General features: G+C 36.1%; 1 protein-coding gene and 1 non-coding gene across 2 annotated transcripts; one reads left to right on the top strand and one right to left on the bottom strand.

Moving 5' to 3' along the window:
* Positions 1 to 2,927: 2,927 nt before the first annotated feature.
* On the bottom strand, positions 2,928 to 3,000 carry TRNAA-CGC (transfer RNA alanine (anticodon CGC)). The gene has a single exon. It is a non-coding gene; the product is annotated as a tRNA-Ala (tRNA).
* An 864-nt stretch (positions 3,001 to 3,864) lies between these two features.
* On the top strand, positions 3,865 to 12,497 carry LOC149023636 (nuclear transcription factor Y subunit B-1-like). Its single transcript, XM_089144183.1, has 7 exons — positions 3,865 to 4,205; positions 4,371 to 4,679; positions 4,770 to 4,899; positions 5,093 to 5,098; positions 5,201 to 5,275; positions 5,399 to 5,449; positions 11,931 to 12,497. Exons 2-7 carry the CDS (start codon positions 4,465 to 4,467, stop codon positions 11,973 to 11,975), a joined length of 522 nt encoding a protein of 173 aa, XP_089000309.1. The 5' UTR covers positions 3,865 to 4,205; positions 4,371 to 4,464; the 3' UTR covers positions 11,976 to 12,497.
* Positions 12,498 to 16,604: the final 4,107 nt, after the last annotated feature.

Genomic DNA, 16,604 nt, shown 5'->3' with positions numbered 1-16,604 from the left:
CGTAAAATTCTTGTGTATTGTTTGCATTTCTCTTTCATTCTTATGGTGGTTTATTGTTATTTGCTTTGTGATTGTCTTTCAATTTATTTGCACAAGATCTTTGGTTTATTTTGTTCATTTGGGTGTTTTGTTTAATCATCCAGTTCCCTGGATTGGGTCTTGTTTTCTACAATATTGAGCTTTCCATAACTATTTTGGAGGCTGAAAAAAAAAATTAGAGTTTTTTACATGTTGCACGTTTTAGTGAGGTTTAAACTCTGGGTTGCATGCTTTAGTGCTCTAAATTATAAATTGTACACTCTTAAAATGATAAGTTGCATATTCTTGACATTCCATTAAGTAATGAATAAAATGATCATATTGCCCTCATTAGAGTCAAATAATCATATTGCCTTCATTAGAGTCAAATGACATAACTACTCCCATTTAAATATTTCCATACTTAACCTTTAGGTGGGTGAAGGGAGAACTTCTATCTACACCTTGCCGAAAATTGCCCACTACAGTCGCTAGAAACTACTACAAATCCTCTCCCTGCCCCGTGACTACCGCCTCCACCTTCCCCCCGTCGGAAATCACCCCTTCTCTCAACGAGGCTAGGAAGTCAAGTTTCCAACAGACAACAAAACATGTATTTCACTTAAGCGCTAACATGAAAATTCGGTTTAATGCCAGCATTCTCACCATAAATTTTATTTGTATATCATAACAATAAAAGAAATCATAAACAAGTTTCGGTTGAAATGGATATTAGAATTAAAAAAAAAAAAGAAGCTTGATTACCCTAGCGAAAGAACAAAGAGGGAACGAAAATTCTGATTAGCCATATTTTCAATTTCAAACTGCAGAGACACTCTTATTTTCTTCCTCAGGCAAGTTCACTGTCAATTCGGCTTATCGGTTGGCAACATCATCTCCCTCCCCCCCCCCCCCTTTACCCAACCTTAATTGGCTCCAGCCTTTGGCATCTCCCCCTCCCACCTAGAATTCTCTTTTTCTTATAGAAGACTATTCTGGGCAAATTACCTACGGTAGATCTGCTCATTGCGAGAGGCTGTAATGTCCCATCCCATTGTGGACACCACACTTTTTCGGCACATCACCTTTTTACCCTATGCCCCTTCACCAACCACATATGACATTCTCTTAGCCTTCATCAATGGGATCCCACACACCCTTTCGACCTACAACTTCAAGCCCTTGTCACCCAATCCACTTGCTCTTCCCCTCATAAACAGCAGATCATCCACACCTGTATTGCCCTTTGGGCTCTTTGGGGATATTATAATACGATTTACTCACTCATCCCACCCCCCCCAAAGCATCAGGATGTCATGCTGCATTTACAACAAGCGATCCACGAGTTCACCCCCCCTCCCCCCCCCCCTCTTCACCCCCTAGCAAAACAACATCACTCATCAAGTGGGAACCTCCACCTCTAGGCAGGATCAAACTTAACGTGGATGGGTCCTCCTTTACTAATCCAACAGGCTCAGGAATTGGTGGTCTCGCACGTGACTCTATCATCAAGTGGTGTTTGCTTTTGAACAAGGCACGGGCTATCAGGACTCCCTTATTGTCGAGGCACAAGCGATTCGACGAGGACTCAGCTTAGCCATCGACTTCCAGATCTCCCATATCCAAGTGGAAAGCGGCAACCAATCGCTTGTTCTATCTCTTACGCATCCAACATCCTATAGAAGTTGGAAAATCTTTCACCTAATTTTAGATATCCTCAGGCTCGCAGTGTTCTTTACAGAATGTTCATTCTCCTACATCCCTCACAAAGCAAATTTTGCAGTCGATGAACTTGCTAAATTAGCGGCCCTTTCTCAGGATTGGTTCATGTACCACTTCTCCCCACCCCCATTATTATATTGGATTTTTCTCTTTGACTCTTTAATGTGTAAGATCCCGTGGGGAGTTCAGTTAAATAAATAAAGTCTTTATTTCCAAAAAAAAAAAAAAAAAAAAAAAAAAAAGACACTCTTATTTTGTAACTTTTAGATCTAACATAAGAAATCCTCCAATCTCCATTCACATCAAATTTTCTAGAAAATATTCTCAAGCTCCTTGATCTGAGTTTTCACCTGCATTAATAAAATCGGCCCATTATGATCTCTGACATTGAAGGTTGGTTGTTCTACTTCCTAGTGGATTTGTTCCCTGGATTTGCAAAGAAGGTGATTTTTGGCAAGCAAGGTGAAGGCGATGGGAAATTTATAGTAAGATGTAGGTAAAAGATGGAAGAAAAGATAATCAATTCACCCACTTAGGAGTTAGGTATGAGAGGGTTTAAATGGGATAGATATATCATTTGACTCTAATGAGGATAATACGATTATTTTATCTATGACCTAAGGGTCTGTTTGGTTACACAAATTTAGTTTGAAATCTTTGGATTCATGAATGCAATATACCTATTTGGTTTGTGAAAATCCCTGAATTCATGAAATCTAGAGATTCATCTTTTTACACTAAAAACTTGAATCTGTAGATTGATGGTTATGAATGAGGTGAGATGTTTAAGAGTGTGTAACTTGTAATTAAGAGAGTGTGCAATATATAATTTATGACACTAAAGCGTGCAACCTGTAAAGCATAAGTATCATTGAACCTATTTAAACAAACAAATTCTAACGACTCAAACCAATCCAGCCTCTAAACTTCATTAGTAAAGTGCGACTTGCCTAATCTTGAAATTCAAAACTTGTCATTAAGAGAGTGTGCAATGTATAATTTATGGCACCAAAGCAATGTTTAATGTAGAGTTTAAGCTCGATTAAAGCGTGCAATAAAACATACGTATCATTGAACCTATTTAAACAAACAAAATCTAATAACTCAAACCAATCAAGCCTCTAAATTTCATTGAGTAAGGTGCTTACTTGCCTAATCCAAGGATAGGTGCAAAATATTATAAGGAGTGGAGGTGCGGGGAATCGAACCCCGTGCCTCTCGCATGCGAAGCGAGCGCTCTACCATATGAGCTACACCCCCATATTGTTCACCTCTTGATGTTCATGAGCTAAAATCATGCCAAATTGGCATTTGCCCACTTATTCGTCAACATCATTAATTTGTTAGAGGAAATAACAAATATGTCCTGTTGCATTATCGCATATCTTATAATATAAAACAAATAACAATGGAGGAAATAGAAGGAGCTCTAAAATCACAACGAGTTATGAAATCATTAATAGACTTTGCTAAGATGTATTGTTGTGCAAATTCAATAGACATTTTTTGAGGTTGATACCAATTTGACATTATTTTGAGATGTGTACTTTTCACCCAATATTTTAGGGTATCATTGAAACTTTTTTCTTTCAATCTAAAATGATAATTTACATTTCTTCATCGAAACATTAGCCACATTGGCAGGTGGTTTCTTAATGACATGCAAAATGCATGTTGTGTCAACATGTATTATCAATCATATTTTCAATTTCAGGCAAATAAAGCTAGCTGTTCGTTTGATGCCAACTGTCATCTTTTAAATCTCATTTTTAATTTAAATTTTTAAAGATTTATTTATTGCTTTTTTTGGGTAAATATATTTATCTATTATTATTATTATTTTTAGGGTGTAATTGGGTTATCGTTTTTCTACCAAAAAAAAAAAAATTGGGTTATCGTTGATGGAACTTGATATATAAAATTCTTCTACCAAAAAAAATAAAAATTCATATATAAAGTATGATTTACTCAACACATCCTTTACTAAAAAAAAAAAATTTTACTCAACACATCTGATGTGTGGAAATACGGTACATATGGCCCACAGATTTAACGGTGAAAGATTAAGTAACTGACGGAGACTTCTACCGTGATCTTATTTTGATTTTGGAAGGAGTTGCAGAGGAGCGCCGCCCAGTTAGAGACGTGTCAATCGGTGAAGGCACGAGCACGAGAATCCGAGTCGCTTGGAACGGGAGAAACTTTTTTTCGGTCGCAAGAGAAATACAACAGAAACTGCGTGATGAGACCGTGAGACCGAGAGAGAGAGAGAGAGAGAAACTGCAAGTTAGTTTGAGGATATAAAAGGGCAGGAATAACGGACGGTGCAGATAAACAAAGCAAACCCTTAAGTTCTCATCTTAAACGTCTCATTCCTCCTTTCTTCTCCAGCGTCCGATCTCTCTTTCGGAGAAAAAAATCCATCGATTCTCTTCTCGACGCGCCAAATACAAAGCATCTCTGAGGTATGTTTGTCTTAATCCCCTTGTGATTCTCTCTGTCTCTTCTCTCTCGCTCGCTCGTCTCTCTCCTTCTCCCCTTCTCCCCTTCTCCAACTTTCTCTGTATCTCCTCTTTTCCTCACATCTCTTCTCTTGCCCAAATTTGCTGTTATGGCATTGCCGGAATTAGGGTTTCTGCGTTTTGGACAGCTAGGGTTTCCGGTACCGTTGGTATTGTTTTGCTGTTGCTGCTGGTCTTTGTTTAACCTAAGATTTAAACGGTCATGGCCGAAGGTCCGTCTAGCCCCGGCGGTGGTAGTCACGGAAGTGGTGATCAGAGTCCCCGTTCGAATGTTCGAGAGCAGGACAGGTACCTTCCGATCGCCAATATTAGTCGGATCATGAAGAAAGCGCTCCCTGCTAACGGAAAAATTGCCAAGGATGCTAAGGAGACTGTTCAGGAATGTGTTTCCGAGTTCATCAGTTTCATTACTAGCGAGTACGGATCAAGACGCTTTATCATTAATTCGTTGATTAGGGTTTCTTTTTTGATATTCTTGTTAATTTAATTATTTTTTTGGTGTATTAGGGCAAGCGATAAGTGTCAGCGAGAGAAGAGAAAGACGATTAACGGTGACGATCTGCTATGGGCGATGGCAACGTTAGGTTTCGAAGATTATATTGATCCCCTAAAGGTTTATCTGAATCGGTACAGAGAGGTAAGTTGCTAACTTTGCTTATAGTCGTACGGTGTTTTGTTTAGCTTAATTTTCTTTTAATGTTGGGTTTGTTTATTCTTTACATCGATCTCCAGTCTTATGCTCTTTTGACTAATTTGTAAAGCGTAAAACTGACTAATTGATCCTTTTCCCACCTCGTGAATGATTTTTGTCGATTTGCGTATGGCGGCAGATGGAGGTACCTCTTCCCCCTTGATCTTGTATTCTGATGTCCGCTGATATCTGTTCATCCTACGTTTTCTGGTTTACTCACTTTTTGTTTAATTATGGTTTCTGATAGGGTGACACCAAGGGATCTGCGAAGAGTGGTGATAAAAGGGACGCTGTTGGAGGTCAGCCCGCTTCAAATGCACAGGTAATGGATTTTCCACTTGAAGATTCTCTCTTCTATCCTTCATCGTCCAGCTTTTTTTGGAATCGTTTACGTGTAAATGCTTATGGTGTTGTATTTATTCTACCTGGTAAATATATTTCACAGATTGCTCATCAAGGATCCTTATCGCAGGGAGTGAGCTATATGAATTCTCAAGTAATGATTTCCCTTCTGTTTCTATTTTAGCATTTAGATCAACAGAGACATTTGGATGGAGGCCTACATATGATAGTTGTATTATTAATTTATAAATGAGTGTCTTAAAATATATTCAATGGAACACTGATAGGATATATTTTGGACTGATGTTTATTTGGGGTCTGAATCCTCCGAGTTCTCACCCATTCTAGCCTTTACGATGAATGGTGCAAACATTGGGTGCAGCACAAGGGAAAATGTTTGGAGGAAGTTGCATTGATGTTCTATGCACTTTAACCTCCTGTACTGCCATGTCTATGTATGAATGAGGAGAATTGATCACACAGTTGTTTAAAGCAACTTTTGATTAAACACCCTGTGTATAAATTGTCTTTACATTATATATGTGACTGATGTTTATTTGGGGTCTGAGTCCTTCGAGTTCTCACCCATTCTAGTCTTCATGATGAATGGTGTAAACATCTGGGGAAACACACAGGAAAATGTTTGGAGGAAGTTGCATTGATCTTCTATGCACTTTTCCTCCTGTACTGCCATGTCTGCGTAAAAATGAGGAGACATGATCACGCGCTTGTTTATAGCAACTTATGATTAAACACATTGTGTATAAATTGTCTCTACACTATATTGATATTTTATTTGGTATTTATATGTAAACTCTTTTACTTTTCCTGTCAAATAAGATATTGTTATTTATCTTTTGTCTCTCTATCTCCATCTTTTATGATGTACTTCTTCATAAATAATTGAGTTCTTATATGGTTGTATTTTTTTGAACGTTCTTTTATTCTAGTATACATTGGTTTTAATCTTCCTTTTTCTTAATGAAATTATTTATGTATTTTTATTTCCTTTTAGACTCAAGTGCTTATTTGGTGATTCTGTGAACCTCCATTATGATTAACATTTTGTGAACCAAATGATCTACTAATGCAACTAGATACTTTGTAGCATTTATTTTATTTGGGAGGGTAAACAATTGGTTGATGACATGGTATTGTTGTTCATTCGTGTTATGAACAAGCATGAAGATTTTAACTTCGTGTGCGGACTATTTTCTGTATTACTTCGCAGATACTAATTACAACAAAGATTTATTTGGTGATAATACAAATCGCTATTGGAATAGAAAACTGAAAGCAAATTTACTAGTATTGTTTAGGCTAATGATTGAGGTTTCACCTTGTGGTGATTTTGACCTTGATGAAGATAAACTGATGTTCTATTAACAGAAAGCAAATCTATGGTTGGTGGTGATTCCATTTACCTGTATTGTTTAGGCTAATGATTGGGGTTTCACCTTGTGGTGATTTTGACCTTGATGAAGATAAACTGCCTTGGACTGGCCCAAACTGCCTTGGACTGGCCCAAACTCTACTAGGTCCCTAGACGAAGATGAACTGGATCTAGTTTGAGTTATGGGTCTACTAGAATTCTAGTATATTATGCTATTTGTGCAAATAATCTCGTTGGCTATCTTATTCTATTTATTTAATTTTTTTTAATTTCCTTATTTCACGACTGTAGGCATGCCATCTCAAATCTTTATTCTATGAAATTAAGAAGAAAAAAAATACAAAAGCAGGCCATAGATCTACATTATTACCTTACTTGGGTTCCCAAAAATATTTAAAGAAAATTAAAGGAATTATGAGAAAACACTTACCATAAGAGAGAGTTTTATTGATCACTTGTAAAGGAGCTTACAAAGACACTTCATACAAACACACAAGACACTATTCGTAGTTGCTTTAGGAATCCACCAAGGTAAGAATGTAGATTTATGGCTTGCTTTTGTATTTTTTTCTTATTTTCATAGAGGAAAGATTTGAGATGGCATGCCTACAGTTGTGCCTCTACCATCTCCTAGGCCCCTCTATAACATTTTGCATTGCATGCATTGGTAGATTTTTATTTGTAAATTCTTTGTTCCTTCTTGTAAGTATACATGCATGCCACCCATTGCACTAAAAACTGGCCATCTGGGTGATTTCACTCCTTTTCCCCAATACTCTAATTCTTGGGAAAACCTTGGAGGTTTCTTAAAGCAACTACGAATGGTCCCTTGTGTGTTTGTATGATGCGTTTTTGTAAACTCCTTTGCAAGTGATTGGTAAAGCTCTCTCTTATGGTAAGTGCTTTATAATAATTCCTATAATTTTCTTTAATCTTTTCGGGAACCCAAGTAGGGTAAGAATGTAGATCTATGGCCTGCTTTTGTAATTTTTTTCTTAATTTCATAGAATAAAGATTTGAGATGGCATGCCTACAGTCGTGCTTTTACCATTTCCTAAGCCCCTCTATAACTTTTTGCATTGCATGCATTGGTAGATTTCATTTGTAAATTCTTTGTTCGTTCTTGTAACTATACATGCACGCCACCGTGGCGCTAAAAACTAGCCATGTGGGTGTGATTTCACCTCTACATGATTTCACTCCTCCATATATATATATATATATATATATATATATATATATATATATATATATATATATATATATATATAATTTTGTTTCCTATTTCCCCCCTCTTAGTTACCCTCTCTTCTCCAACGAAGTAGGGTATAATTATTTCTTTTCATCTTTCTTTCCCCAATCTCTCTTTATGTAATTATTCAACCTTTTTTTTTTTTTTTTTTTTTTTTCCTCTTTTCCCCCCACTAATATTATTATTTATTTATCTATTTCTTTCTATATTTTCACTCCCTTCAGCAACCCCTATAAACACCCGTCTCATCTTAGACCTAGGTTACATTCCCTTCTCTTTAGATTTTTTAGGCGTTCTTTTTTATGCTCTGTTTGGGGTGGGTGGGTGGGTGGGGGGGTAGTGGGGAGAAGAGGTAGAGAAGATGAGAATGAGAGATCAGGCATGAATTAAGTCATACCTGGTTTAGGGTCTTCACCATAAATCAACTCCAACGTCTATGGCCTCCTTTGAGCTCAGTAATATTGGTGGATGTGACATCCAATTCTAAATGGGACTCAACCCTCGGTGCTTGTCTTTTTGATCTCCATTTCCTGTGAGATTTTTGTCGGTCCAGATTTTCTGTTGCTCGACTTTGGTAGAAGACTACTAATATGGTAATCCACGATTTTGCTTGTTATCTTTTTTAGAAGATAATTTCCTAAAACTGCTCTCTGACCGTCCTTGTCCCATTTTGTCATTTTTTGAACTTGCTTCCAATTTTACCTGTGACTTCTGTTTTAATTCCTTCCACTCTACTTTTTTCCAAAATTTTCTAGGTGTCCCCCCCTTTGTATCTACTAATAACACTTTCTCTTCCTGTGTTCTCTTTTAAGTCCAATACTACAATTGTGCTGTCACTAGTAGAGTTCATTTTATCTACAATTCTGCTGTTATTGTCATACACACCCAGTCGCCCACTACTGTATGGAGATTGATTGATGCAGTTTGCTCCATTAAATTGGTGATGGGTTCTGTAAGATGGAAGCTTAAGTTTCTAATTTGAAAATGGGTCTTCAGGAGCTTTACCATATTAGAAGCTTCTATGTTATGATGTCAAGCATGATATAATTGTCAGAATGTGAATCAAATGTGAAAGACACTGTCAATGGTGAAGCTGACGATCAAACTGAAGTACATGGTTTGATCTAGGTGGTGACGAAGAATCAGGCAGTGGTCTGATTTCAGTTGTTCAATCCCAGGGTTAGATTGGCATCAAGAAGATGTCATTAGTTAACAACCATCAGTGGATTGTGGTAGTTGACCCTGCAGTGCACTGCATTATCACTCCGTCAAATTCATATTTGTGGTTTGCAATTCAGTGGTTCTGATACTCTCATTTTGTAGAACCCATGGGAATTCATGTGTGGTCTGCAACTCTGTGGTTCTGATACTCTTGGTTTGCAGAACCCATGGACAAGGTTATCTCGACACCAGTAGAGTTGAATGCATATATGCTGCCATGGATTGACTGAAAGTCTACTGGGTTTCCAGACCAAGATTTATAGGCATGGATTTTGTAGAATTTTAGGAAGTTACGTCATTTTATGAAAATACTGTCTTTTATTTATTTTAGAAGTTAGGTGTGCAGGAATTAGGATATTTGTTCACTAATCCCTTTTTGTTTCCTTATTGAAATAGAGAGAGTTGGTCTTATTTAGGGGTCCTTTAGTTTCTTTACATATGATGTAATTGCCCTTTGTTGGAGATAAATTGAAGAAATATGAATTCACTTTATGTTTTTGAATAGCCTGTATGGCTGTGTGCGTTTGCACTCTTCTTTCCTTCCCCCCCCTCCCCCCCCCTCTCTCTCTCTCTCTCTCTCTTATGCATTCTCATTTTTCCTTGAAACTCTAATTTCTTTCAGGCATCCCCCTTCTCGTAACTGGCATGTCATCATTGCCCCTTGAATTATATGTAATCTATCTTTTTTTCTCTTTTGGCTGAGCTTTCATCAATATTGACAATTTTCATATTTTGACTTGAAGAAAATATTCTGTTTTTTTTATGATAAGGTTGAGGTATAATTTCCTGAAATTTAAGGGGCTGGCTTCGGTGCAATGGTCGGTTGGCCGTGGTTGTAGCTTGATTTCAAGGCATCAAAACAGCCGCTCAAGACAAATTGTTGGGTAAGGCGGCATACGAAATTGCTCCCAACCCCTAGGGCTCTGCTTGTGCAGAAGCTACTGGGTTTGCCCTTTATAATATCTTGAAAATCCAAACTTCAGCCTAGATGGTTCCAAATGTTGCCTGGATTGTCGGTTGTATATGAGGTCTAGATGATAACATCCTAGGTTTTAGGCTAAGTTACCTATAATTCCAGGCAGGGGGAGCACCTAGGTAGGTTTTTTTGGGCCGTTACCTAGAAGAGACTGTATATGTGCTTGTTTGGAACAATATGTGCCCAGCTACTTGCCTTATTGATTTTGTCTGTGCCCTTTGGCTTTACAGTTGCTCCTCCTCTGCCATTACTATCTGGGCGCATTTCTGCCGTTAGCTCTGGGATGTTTTGAATTGGTTATCTCACCTGCACTCTTTCATTTGGATGTAAGTAGTAATGCAATGTATAAAGGATCAGACCTACTAATTTTGTGGAAGTTTTGAAAGTATAATTTTCATTTGAATTGATTGGAAGCTCTGGTTAAGGATTTAGGTTTAGAGCTCAGAAGAGGAGAAGGCAATCACATGAAGGATTTAGGATAGGGCTTTGAAGAGGAGAAGCAATTGCACAAAGGAGCAGCAGCAGGTTGCAATGGGTGGTGATTCCACCGAATTGCGGCTGTGAGTACCCAGGGTTTATTTTTGAGTACCCAGGGTTTATTTTGGTGGTTTCCATTGAAGCACCACCTATTTTACACCAAAAACTGGAATCATTAGATTCGATAGAATCAAGTGGATTTCATGAATTTTAGGAACCAAATGATGTAGCTAATTAAGAATCGTGATTCCCTGGAATTTGATTCGAGGAAATTGTGGAACCAAATGCTCTACCTAAGGGTCCAGATTTAAACACTTCTTTCTTTGTGCTTACAATGGATGAGTTGATGACTTTGCACTGATGACAAGTAAGATAGCATCATAGAGATGTGCTAAATGTAGCAGCAGTGAGGATTTTGGGATTGATTAGTAGCAAAATATAATAAAGAACAAGTATTTGTAATCAATTAAGGACTAGCCTTGATTCAAGATAAGCTGCATGAAAGTTATCTGAGGGGGCACGATCAAATTCAGTGGAGACCTGATGATGATCTGGTTCAGAGGAGTAACTTGATCCAGGGGCAGCTGCCTACTTGGTGTCCAAAGTGAGAACTGAGGCCGGTTTGGGTGTTTTCTGATCTGGTAGGATTTTGGGGAGTTTCTGGGAAAGTATTATGTAATCTTTTCCCGTTATATAACTCCTCATTGTTGAATGGATTGCATTTAGAATGAATAGATTTTTTGAGTCAAGTTGAAGCTTCAGGCGTGATGTGGCTGCTTGTTCATGTGGATTTTCTCTTCCCCTGCAACTCTGATTCTTGCCTGCTTCCCCTCCTCTCCTAACTGGCCTTCCATCAATTTGGAATAAAGCCGAAGGGCCAATTTTCATACTCAATCCTATTCCATTCCCTTCTATGATGATCATTCTCTTCCTGTTCTTTTCTTAATCCCCCCCCCCCCCCCCCCCCCGCCCAGAAAAAAAAAAAAAAAAAACAAATATCTACTGTGACAGGTTGTGCCAGCAATATCAGCACTGGGACAAAGATAACTGTCAGCAAGAGTGTTAGTAGATTAAAAATTCTATTTGTAGTGCAACCACTTGAGTTTATGGGGGAACATTATTTACTAAATAAACTCTATAGCTTAAATATTTTTTATGGTACTGCTTGTTCATAATTGCCCTTGTCAACGTAGTTACCTACTGGCATGGCTGAAACCATGATGTGCTTAGTTTCTTGACATTTGTGGACTATACAAAAGTTTATTGTGAGGCATTGCCCTGTTCTGATGATAATAATTTCTGGAACATTTCTGCAGTCGCAGGGACAGCATCTTATGGTTCCCATGCAAAGCACAGAATAAAGAATCTCTCTTCCAATATGACAAACTGATGCTGAATTCAATTGCTATAGATCTTATGGTGCAGCCATGGTACAGGGTGCTATTCTTCTTATTTCAAGCAGCATTTGGAGTAGTGATGTTCATTTTATATTGGGATGGCAAGGTTAATTCTTTCAATGGCTGTATAATTGGGTGCTTCAATCAGACTGACCGGTTGACAAAATTCACCTTTGAAGGATTTATTATAATTTATATGCTGTTATTCTCGAGCTGTATATCTGAAAAATTGCTGTCAATGATTGTGAGTGATTCTGGTTGGTTTGATTTTGATGCATAATGGGGATTCTTGTGCAATTGTTGATCTCTGTGGTATTCTCAATGAAAGTTGTGCACAGAAAGGCTATTTTTAGCTGATGACTCAGTTGCCTGTTAAACGCTTCTGGACAGGTTTGGCATTGGCAGATCACGGATCGGTTTCATCTGTAAATATTGTTTCATGAATTGGTTGCTTATTCTATTTTCTGGGTTGGGTTGCGGAATGGTAGGGTGGGGTGGGTTTGTTTTGATGTTAGCAATGTGGGCTTGACCTATTTCTTTCCTTCAAGAGGTAGGACTTGGTAAAGAAAATTCAGATTCCAGTCCCTCGGAAGACGATTTATTCTACCCATCTCGGGTGTACAGCATCTTGTTGTTGGAAAATTTTATCGATGTTGCTATAGGGATTTTGAAAACATTTGCACGTTTCTTAATTATATATAGCCAACTTTTCTTGATTCTCCGGATAAGTCGGAAATAATTACTTTTACCCAAAAAGGAAAAAAAAAAACCGAGCAATATTGTAGGATTTCATTTGTCTTGGAGCGAAAGGCAAGAACAAAAAATGTGTTTTATAACAACAGAACTTCCCAGTAAATAAATATATTTGCAAGAATTGGAATGCTTTAAAAAAGTTGATTGAAAATCTTTGGATGCGTATACCCTCGGGTAAGTTACAGTCGATAGGGAACTAGATTCTATAGTTAACGGTTTTGGATCTCAGATTTGAAATTGCTGCCCTTATTTTTCTAGTCTTGATGTCATGGAACTAAGACTAGGGGTAAAAATGGATAATCGAAATTCGTTTTTAAATTCGCATCTACATCCGTTTAGGGGTTTTCAAATACTGTTCGATTACTAATAGGATGCGGATATGGTATACCCATTTCTTACCGATTATTTGTCCGATAAAGTTATCCGATTAAGTTACTTATTTAGATTTATTATTCTTATTTTTATAATTTTTTTAGCCTGTGATATGTGATTTTTTTTTTAGATTTTCTACTAAAATAGCTACCAACGTTGTTAAATTCTTAAATTTCAAACCTAGTCCTCACAAATAAAAAAGGTAAAGATGTAAACAGGTAATCGAAAGAGTCCAATCAAAAACTCACAAAATCAATAGGATATTATCTGAATCCATCCGAATATAATAGGATGTGGATATGGTGTTACCACTATCCAATCCGAATCCGGTTCGTTTACACCCCTAACTAAAACTAACAGGGGATTGAATCGAAAGCCCCAACTCAGATCAATTAACGCCTCTTTCTCACCACTCTTCTTTTGTTCTTGTGTTGTGGAGAATTTACAAAAAGATGTACAAGTCTTACTGTTTTTCACTTGTAAATCGTTAATCCCTCATTCATGTAGAACCGTTGACTACTGCCCCTTTCTCATTCAATTGATTATGTATTGTTATTTTATTTTTAATTGATAGAAGTCTTGCTCTAATATAAGATTTGGAGTGTAATCCTAAAAAGATTATCGTGTGAAAATTATCTTTTAAGATGTAAATATTGGTAACTATACTCTTAAAAAAAAAAAAAAATCTAAAAAAGTGAAAAATGATAACTAAATTATATATAAAAAAATTATTAAATAGATAATTTTGGATTAAAATATTTATTGAGTTGAAAATAAATATGAGCATTAGATAATTTTTTTAAATAAAATATATTAGAGTAAAATTTTCTTTTTAAAACATCAGATAAATCTTCATTAAATTAGTAGATCAAATAAATTTTTTTTTACTATCTGTTGAAAGTAATAATAGTTGAAGAGAGCAAGAGAGAAGAAGAGAGAGAGCGTTGAGAAGAAGAGAGAGACGGATTGTGTGTGTGAGAGAGCACGAAAATAATAATCACATTAATTTACAATAATTTATGATATAGTTTTATATAGAAACAAAATCATTCTTAGTGTTCTTGGAGTCTTTCTTTGTAGAGTTCTGGAGTCTTGTGGCTGTGGTGTTAGGACTCTAGTGTTTTAGATTATATAAAATATTGATTTGGATTTTGTACCAATCAGTGTCAAACTCTCCTTTAGGTTGTTTAGTGTCTTTGTGAGTACCAATTGTAGAGTTCTTCTTGTATGTAATAACTGGTATTCGATTAACAATGGGACTTCTAACAATAGTAGAACTCTTGGAAGTTTGATCAGCTATAGAACTTCTAACAGTAGTGGAACTCTTGGAAGCAATCTTAGTTGTATATGCTTGAGATGAAGGGGCGACTAGTGTTGGTTGATTTTCCAAATATCTCCCTAATACTATCAAACATAAATTTTTTATTATTATAAATAGTATTGATTATAGATGTTTATAATTCAAGGAAATAATATCAAAAGGTGTAACTTCTAATTGAAAATCTTAGTTCCCTCAGCGTGTAATCTTGTAGGCTCTGATATTTTTAATTTTCCTTTGATTTTACAATAAGAAGTATTCTTTTTGTAGGTATCACACTATCAGTGCTGGCCCAAGAAGAATTGAACTCTGACCTCCTATTTAGAGATGTTGATCTTTTACCAACTGAGCCATCTTGAGATTAAAAAAGAATCAATCGTATAATCCCTTTTCTACATACAGGTATCCCACACGCTAAATCAATCCAACATAATGTAACAAGTAAAAGAAGACATTTAATAGGAGAATGAAATACAAACCCACATATTTAATATGAAGAGAAAGAAGTGTAAGTACACGTTTGTACTTCTTCTCTTAAAAGACCAAGAATTTACAATGGATATCCCCTTGAAATTAACGTTCACCATTTTGGTGAGACAAGAAGCTACACATATATGGATGACTTTCTACTCCCATAGGTTTGAAATATAGATTCGTGGGGTTTTTTTTTTTTGATAAAAAACATTCTAAGTATGAATTTATGAAATATTAGTTATTAGAGTAAATTGCACTGATACCCCAAAATGGAGGACTTAAAGCATTGTTTAAAAATACAGAGACCCTAAAATTGAATTTTCATTGGATATATTTGTCCAGAATTTGTCATTAAAAATCTTTTAGACACTGTTTATTATAGAGATATTTTTAAAAATAAACAGTAATTTAACTTTATTATAGGGATATATGTAGACCCCACTTTATGTTTTTTTTTCTTCAAATTCTTTTTGAAGTTTTGAATTTTTAGATTAATTAGATTAAAATAAAAAGAATAGTGCTGATAGATTAATATTTATAGTAGACTAGCATGCCAGACCAATGAAAGATTTATATTACCATAAAAGTTTAAGTCATTTCAACGGAAGAAGAGTGTAATAGACACAATGAGTACTGCGATAAACCAATAATATATTCATCATTCTCCGGGAATCAAAATAATTTAATAGAAACATTTTTTAGATTATGACTTACTTCAACATTCCAATGCCCTACATATTTTTGTCTCCCCTCCAAACAAGTGGACAATGCATCTTTTCATCATTTTTCTCCCTAGAAGGGATTCAAAATAATTTAATAGAAACTTTTTTTCTCCTTTTTAGATTGTGGTTTACGTCAACATTCTCAAGCCCTACATATTTATCTCTCTTCAAAACAAGTGGATAGATGCATCTTTTCAAATGGGAATGAAAGAGAAAGATTCTTGGAAATACTAGCATTAGCTATAGTTTCTACACTTACACACAAAAAATATGTATTGTTTCCATAATTTAAGAAATGGAATTTCATTCACCAACATTGAAGAGAGAAAGTGAACGCTCTTGTAAACTCTCAAAGGGCAAATTTTGAAAAGGAAAAAAAGAGGTCAGAGTTTGAATCCCTTCGAGGTTAGGAGTGAAGCTCCTTCTTTAATACCTCTGTCTTCAATATATAAAACTGCTTGTTCCAAAAAAGGTTGGATGATAATGGTATGTTCATTATACTGAAAAAGAAGAAGGTATATTTAAAGGTTTGGTTTCAGTATAGTAATGCTGTAATGGTATTTGGTACATGTATCAAATATATTTACTTTATACCATTGTTGTCAAATACCAAATGATTTATTTAGATATGTCATACCATTATCATATCATATTTAATTGTATAAAATAGTTGTAGTATTTGATATGGTATAGGTATAGTATGATCCATTTATATCACTCTGTCCATATCGTTGTCATACCATATACCAAACTGTACGACAGTAAGAGTATATCGTAACATTTATACTTGGCATAATATAGCTTGATATAAGCAACACAATTTCCCTACAACCCTATAGCTAGGTTTGGCTTTTGTAAATCTTGACCTTGACCTTGAATACCTCGCTTAACCCTAACCTTGGTCCTTGATCCCATAGGCCTGGGCCAAATTGAGCAAGGTTAGATACTCAACCC

Source organism: Hakea prostrata, chromosome 2 (assembly GCF_041222555.1).
Source record: "Hakea prostrata isolate BN-2017 chromosome 2, UWA_Hpros_2, whole genome shotgun sequence".
NCBI lineage: Eukaryota > Viridiplantae > Streptophyta > Magnoliopsida > Proteales > Proteaceae > Hakea > Hakea prostrata.
The sequence above is the reverse complement of the archived record's forward strand: the minus strand, read 5'-3'. Positions and strand labels throughout refer to the sequence as shown.